Source organism: Arachis duranensis, chromosome 3 (assembly GCF_000817695.3).
Source record: "Arachis duranensis cultivar V14167 chromosome 3, aradu.V14167.gnm2.J7QH, whole genome shotgun sequence".
NCBI lineage: Eukaryota > Viridiplantae > Streptophyta > Magnoliopsida > Fabales > Fabaceae > Arachis > Arachis duranensis.
Window position 1 is genome coordinate 9,967,951 of NC_029774.3, and position 7,267 is coordinate 9,975,217.

The 7,267-nt window shown below is 32.2% G+C and overlaps 1 protein-coding gene across 1 annotated transcript; it reads right to left on the reverse strand.

Annotated features, from left to right (window-relative positions):
* Nucleotides 1–3,940: 3,940 nt before the first annotated feature.
* Nucleotides 3,941–6,225, reverse strand: LOC107477453 (protein DUF642 L-GALACTONO-1,4-LACTONE-RESPONSIVE GENE 2). Its single transcript, XM_016097476.3, has 4 exons — nt 6,055–6,225; nt 5,400–5,634; nt 4,999–5,258; nt 3,941–4,664 (listed from the first exon to the last, which is right to left on the reverse strand). Exons 1-4 carry the CDS (start codon nt 6,122–6,124, stop codon nt 4,144–4,146), a joined length of 1,086 nt encoding a protein of 361 aa, XP_015952962.1. The 5' UTR covers nt 6,125–6,225; the 3' UTR covers nt 3,941–4,143.
* Between the last annotated feature and the right edge of the window lie 1,042 nt (nt 6,226–7,267).

A 7,267-nucleotide genomic window follows, 5' to 3' on the forward strand; every position in this document is an offset into this window, starting at 1 on the left:
ACAAGATGAAGGATTTCCTGATCACCCATCAAACTACACTAGGATTTGAAATTCTGGCAGTGAAATACAGCAACCCAAAGAAGTGTGGTGTGTGAGAAGTGTGACAAAAGAAAGAGTCAAATTTTTTCTAGATACTACGTCAATTCACTGTAAGATAGGTTGATAAACATGGTAATTTAAAAATTAACATATGTACGTCACTCTATTGTTGGATATTATGTCGGCACTTAACAATTCAAGTCGACACTACATTAACAGAAATTTGGATTAGATACAAAAAGAAATTCAGAAAAAAAAATCTAAGAAACTTATTTGATTATTTATGGAAGTAAAAAACTATTTTGATTCGCTTGCAGAAATGCAAAAACCATTTTAAACATTACTTCAAAAATCAAAACTATGGGTGATTCTTTTTTTTTTTTTTTGGCACAAAATGGGTGAAATAGTTAAAAGTGGGAAAGAATAAGTGATGGGTCGATGCCGAATGGGCGGGTTGATAGGGCATATCTCAATCTTATCCCAAACTATGTATGAGCTAGGAGAAAAATAGGCCGCCAAAGCCACCAAATTCACACAACTTCCCCCTGATATCCACCAATGTTGACCCATGAGAATAAAATCCAAAAATCCAACCCAACTTGGTGACCACATATACTTGCAACTGCAGTTGGTATCACACACAGGCTTTATTCTCTTCTCCCGCCCCCTCCATTTTTTTGATTACTATTTTTAATTAGGAAAAACGTGCTTGAATATGGACAAGGGTGCCACGTGGGGTGGTTCAGTTTGAGTTGGTTGCAATTGAACGTTTGTAACCCCACACGGAGTCTACTAGTTTAAGTTTCTCAATGGTTAATTTCATTTAATTGGCTCTGTAATGTTAATATGGTATGGTCCTTGTCATTCTTGGAACTTTCCCCTCTGCCTTTTTGACCAAATTTGATTCTTCCTCTCCTGCTTCAGGCTTACTAGAACATCTTCCTTCTAGACCAGTCTCAAGTCTCAACTGAATCGAACTTTGCAGCAAATTTTGCTTTTGCTTGTTGTTACCCCTTTTTTCTTTCATTTATTTCATTAAAATAATACAACTTACTTTTTTATACAATGTAAAAGATATTTCATTATTTAACAACTGTAACTTTGATAAAAAAAAAGATTTTTTTAATAATTTTTTTTATTTTTAGTGTGTTTGACAAATTTTTAATAATAAAAGTAAAAGTACTAGAAAAATAAAAAATATTTTTTGAAAAAAACTGTAATTTACATCTTATTTTAAAAGGTTTTTTCATTAAAAGAATATTTTTCATATAATAAATAAATAAAAAACTACTTTTATATTATTATATCCAAACATAATTAATAGATAAAAAATATTTTGAAATGAGATATTCAAGTATAAAATTACTTTTACTTTTTCATAAAATCTTTTTAAAAAGATAATTCAAAAAAAATCTTTTTTTTTTAAATTCACCCAAACAAACTCTAATAGTAAATTAATTTTTTGTAGGTAATTTGATATTGATTAAACGGTTTAATATTTTAATATAATATATGTTTGTATTTTAATTATTATTTTCAGACGAAAGTTTGATATCTATCTTCAAATAAAAAATCATCTAATTTAAATATGTAATATCATCTAATTTTAATCGTCATAAAAAATCTTATTATCTTTTAAGATAATGAAAGAAGTCCGAATTAAATATTTTTAAGAATAATATTCATTGGTTTGAGTTCACTCATTATCTATATATTTTTATTATATAAAATTTAATACAAATTTATTATAGAATGAACTTACGACATATTAATATTTATTTATTATACATATATTATAATATATCATGATTAATAGATTTATAATGTTATATTACATTTTTTGTATTATTAAATTTTCAATTATTTATATATATTTTTTAAATTATCTTCAAATACACTAAAAAAAACTTCAAAAATTATAATATAAAACACTATCTACTTGAAAAATATCAACAAAACAAATATAATTTGATTGATAAAATTCGAATGATTTGTTATAAAAAATATTCATACGAATAAATAAAAAATTTAACTTCTTAAAACTAATTATGTTTTATGATAAAATATAAATAAAAGCTTTTTATTATATAAAAATATTAAAAAATACATGAATTAATATTTAAGAAAGAGAACTTCACAAGGCTATTGTTTTTAATTAATTCTTAAAAAATATAATCTTTTAAATTTATACTAAATAATATAATTAATTTAGTCTAGTTGCTTATAAGAGCTTTATACATATCAATCCTAAACAATACAACACAAAATAGAAAATCATTGACTTATTTCAGCAAGACATCATTACAAAATACTAAGAATTTCTGCCTAATATTCCCATCACGTTATAGAGAATTTAAGCACACTAATAAATTGCATGTATGATAGTGAAACATGAAAGGAAATCAAGGAACATATACAACACCTTAATTGCATGGTGAACATCTTGGCGTTAACGTAAACTCGTGGGTCCCACACAGAACAACCTCATGAACATATAAAAACGCTGTGCCAAACAAGTCTTAGACCCCACCACATCTTCTACCACTTCTCTCTATATATAACCGAGAAATTCGTGTGTTTTGTTGTAGCCATTGAAAATCCGAATCAACAAAACCTCTCTCTCTCTCTCTCTCTGCCCCTCTAGGTTTCCAGTTTTGTAACCATGACTCTCTCTAGCTTCGCTCACACTACTACATCTTCTCAACCACGCCGGAAAACAAGCCTTAGAAAACGGTGTTTTACGATGGTGAAGCAACAGAAGACGCGGTTCTACATATGTGGAAGATGCATAGCTATGCTTCTCTGCTGGCACGACCACTCTATATCCGATTAGACTGCATCTATACATATATGATTGTGTTCTTGCTTTCGTCTCTACTGTCTCGTGGCATGGTACTATGTAGCTTGTGTTCTGTGTTTTGAAGAGTTACCAAACAGGAGGGTCAGTGTATATATGATGAGGCTGCAGCAGAGGAATCTCAAGTCACAAGGAGGATTCTTCCAAGTATTGAGGATCTGGATGAAGATGGCTCATCACTTCAATTGGGGTGTTTGTGCAAATGGGTTTGTGGTGACTGAGGTTAGAATCAAGGATTATGGGAGCATAAGGTGGAAAGATAGAGTCTTTGAATGAGGTGACTAATGGGGTGTAGGGTAATAGGCTAATAGGATCTTTTGAAATTGACCCAGTTGAATATTTGTCATAACTTGGGTACAATTCGCCTTCTTTGTAACTGTGATTGCAATTGTAATTACTTGATCTTGTTTCAATGGAAACAATTCAACTGAGCTGAAAAGAAGTGTTTTTTTCCCCCTCAATACTGCTATATTTTATTGTTATTGTTATGCTTTGATGTAGTTGAAGTCTAGTTCATAGTAGATCTACTCCATGTCTGCAATCCTATAAATTGGTGAAGACTACTGTTGTATGTGAAATTGCTTCTTCTGCATCTCCCATTCCTAAATGGATTGAGAGACGACAATTTCAATTAGGTGAAATGAGACCACTATTGAACCTTAAAAGGTTCAGAAATTTTAATGCTGGTGTGAAACTAAGCCAAATGTCTAAGCATCATTCTTCAATTAACAGTGACAAGCTTATTGCTCCACAAAATTATCTCATGTTGCTGTATCATTCTGTTCAATGTTTCCCTGTCTTGTTAAGTTTTTCTCACATTCTTTTGTGAAAATAATTCTAATTAGCTGCTTTCTTTCTTGTTACATAGGTTACACAAGAATGAGGTGGTTAACAAAACTCTGGTAATAGTTCTTCACAAAATTACTTGAAACATTAAAGAATTCAGTCCAGAACTTGTATTTGTTGTATAGGAAGCCATACTTTAGGTGATTACATATTTATTACCTTCATCACTGAAAAGATGAATATTGATTGGAGAGAATCAAATAAAAAGTTACATTTAATATAAATTATACTTGTGAACAGGGTTATGCAACTCAACTTGCAATACAATGCCATCTTTCAAGTGTATGATGAACTTAGAAGATTGAATAGTTTTGGGAACTAGAGAATATATATTATATTCATCATCACACAACTTGTACAACACAGAAATGTCACTGGCTAGGATTATAGGGTTAAATGCTTCAGGCGACAGGGTACACCATGACTTGATCAAGAACAGGGCCACAAAGAGAACCATAGTCATTAATTCTTGTATGATAGAAAGAGCTGTAGAATGTTATTCTGGTTCTGTTTGCAATTGCCTTGAACTTGAAACTTGCAGTCTTGAATTTACCCTTTCCTTTAGAAGTGAATTGAACTTGAAGTTTCTCTTTCGCGGCAAAAGCCTCAACCATCATTGATCCATGACATCCGTTCCTGGCGTCGCCAACTGTAAACACCATCTTGTAGACTTTGTTTGGAACTGTTCTGAGGATTTGAGCAATGGCACCTTCCCTTCCTGCAACTAGCTCCACTGCTGCCTTCCCATATGGGACATTAAAATGCTTCGAATCAATGAACTTTATGGCTTTGAGAGATTCGATAATCCAACCAGGGAGTGGAGACATATAATCTTGCTGCATAGGTGGAAGTAAAACTCCATTGTTTGATTTAAAAATTGGGAATGGACCCTCCTCAAACCCAGGATTTTTCACCAAATTAGCTGCAAGAGTATCATATCATGTTATAGTTTGATCAGGAAATAAGTGTTTAAGATAAAAACCTCCCAAAACAATGTTAACTAATCATCTATGTGACTTGCTATGCAAACCTTTGCACAAAGAAAACATAAGAAAACTCTAGAAGAAACTGCTAAAAGAGATCAAAATATAAATGGTCTAAATCTCGATATGATTTATGACAAGACACTGTATATGTTGTTGTCTGATTCGTATATCCATATAGCAGATCCCATTTAACAGGATAAAACTTTGTTGTTGTTTGTGTTTCTAAATTGAGCATACATAATCAATTAAGGACAGAATTGTATTCATTACTTCTTGTAGGCTTTGGAGGGATGAACTCTCTGATGGCAACAGCATCCAAGAGAGGACCACAAGCAGGGTCTTCTTGAACTCCAGGGTTGAGGAATGTCACTTTGGTGAAATTAGAAGCGGCCTTGAATCCCCAAGCTATAACATCACCATTGAGGCTATAAAGTGTCTGAAGAGGAACATCACCCTTATGTGGAGGCACTGAGATTCTCAAAACTTCATCTTGAGCACAAGTCCTTGAGGCTCCTAGTATTAGAGCATACCTATGTCGCACAAGGACGAAAACGAGTATTGATCCGACACGACAACAGAAAAGTTAATAGGGTAACAGAAAAGTTAGTCACAATTTAAAATGTCTAATAACATTTTGAGCTATGCACATATAGAACACAAAATTGAAGTACCAGTGACCAGGTATGACTTTGATGGTTTGGGATATTGAGGCTTCATTGCCAAGCCTCAAAGCATGCTCTCCATGTGTCACTGGAAAGTACATTCCTCCAGGTTGTGGTCCACCACTGATATACTCAACAAAACCATTGATCTCCCATTTTGGCAATGAATATTTCCCAATGATTCTTGTTTTCTTCAGGAATCTTGGGTCTGGCTTCTCCTCAAAGTTGCCATTTTGGATGTAAACTGTGAGGGAAAAAATTACACAGCAGCAAAACACAATTTTAGAATCAGGGCAATTAAGTGCAAGCAATGTTATCAAACTCTCCAATTAACTTGTAAACTCTTATTTATAAGTCTAAGTTCCCAGATCGAGTTTACGAGTGAACTCTCAATTTTGATTACACTGGATGCAAATAATCAAATCCAAGCACACTGAATCATTTCAGGTTTCAACAAACACATCAGACTCAGATACACCATTTTGTGTTCACTCATTCTCAGATACTGATAATGAGAATGCATGTTGCAGAACGAGGAGCATATAGATTAGAATAAAAACAGAAAGCACCAAAAAGAAAAAAGAATCAGCTTAGGATCAAAGATTTAAACAAACATGAAGTACTACACATTAATGGGGCTATCATATATGAGCATTATTATTACCTTCTGGCTTGGCAAAAGCTGAAGCAGCAAATAGCAAAGCCAAACAGAGATTGAAAATGAACAATGTCATTGCAAAAACTATAGCTGAAACCAGAAAAAATGGACTTGGTTGCTAAGAGTTTGAGGGTTAGCCTCTCTACATACAAGGGTAGTAAATGGAGCTTCACTCCATTATATAGTGGAAAAAAATGTTGATAAGTTGAAATTATATTTGATATTCACGATGCAAAGCCCCAATAGCCAATACCACTTAGGAACACCTGATTTGTATTAATTAAAGTTTTGACCTTCCAAAACCGAGTTTTGCTCCATACTTTATGCTATGGACATGCAACATGTTTGATATTTTGAGTGCAACAAGTTGTAATTAAATTTAATTTAGTTAAAAAAAAACCTGGTGGTCTTCTCAAAAAGCTAACTTTAATCTAGATTATTCTGGATTGTTTAGTACTTATTGTTTAGTTTAATTTAGAACCTTTTTATTTTTTTTATCACAATGTAAAACAAATAGACCCTGATCTTTTTTTTCCCCATTATTCAATAGCCATATAGTTTAGGCTCATTTTGATTGCACTGTATCTTGTTCCATGCAAAGATTTCATCCCATGTTATAAATGTTTTAGGCTCTAATCGAACATCATTTTATATAATATATGCCAGTTAGGAACTAATGAAGGTAGTTTCGTGTTCTCTGCAATTTCAAAGTTCAAATTCAATGTGTTTTCTTTGGTTACGGTGGCCACATCCCACATGGGTTTTGTTTTGATCACTCGCTTCCTTAAATTAATGTATTTATTAATGAAAGGTAGGTTCATCATGCACTACTCGTGCCTAGTTCTTCGCTAGATCCTACAACTATTAATGTTATCCAACTAGATCTATCCATATTACATAATTTCCTTTCATACAGTAGATGCAGGATTTGGCTCATCTGAAATTGTTCATTTATTTTAGAGAAAAAAATAACGCAATCAATTTTTAATAATATAAATGAACAACTTTAGATTGCGATATTTTTAAATTAAATATTAATTTTTAATTTTTTTAAGTAATATTCACCATTTTTATTTACCAATAATGGCAAACATTGACATGATATATGTTACTTTTTAATTTTGAAACGGGTAAAAGAATGGTGCATTACGGCGTTATTAGAGGGTAGGATATTTAATGTTGCTGTAATGTCATGAATAAACAAATGAATTGAGGGTTA

Coding starts and splice junctions, on each gene's coding strand:
- LOC107477453 (XM_016097476.3), bottom strand. CDS start 6,124: ATGACATTGTTCATTTTCAATCTCTGTTTGGCTTTGCTATTTGCTGCT. Junction 5,635..6,054: donor AGCTTTTGCCAAGCCAGAAG/GTAATAATAATG, acceptor TTTCCCTCACAG/TTTACATCCAAAATGGCAAC. Junction 5,259..5,399: donor AAAGTCATACCTGGTCACTG/GTACTTCAATTT, acceptor TGTGCGACATAG/GTATGCTCTAATACTAGGAG.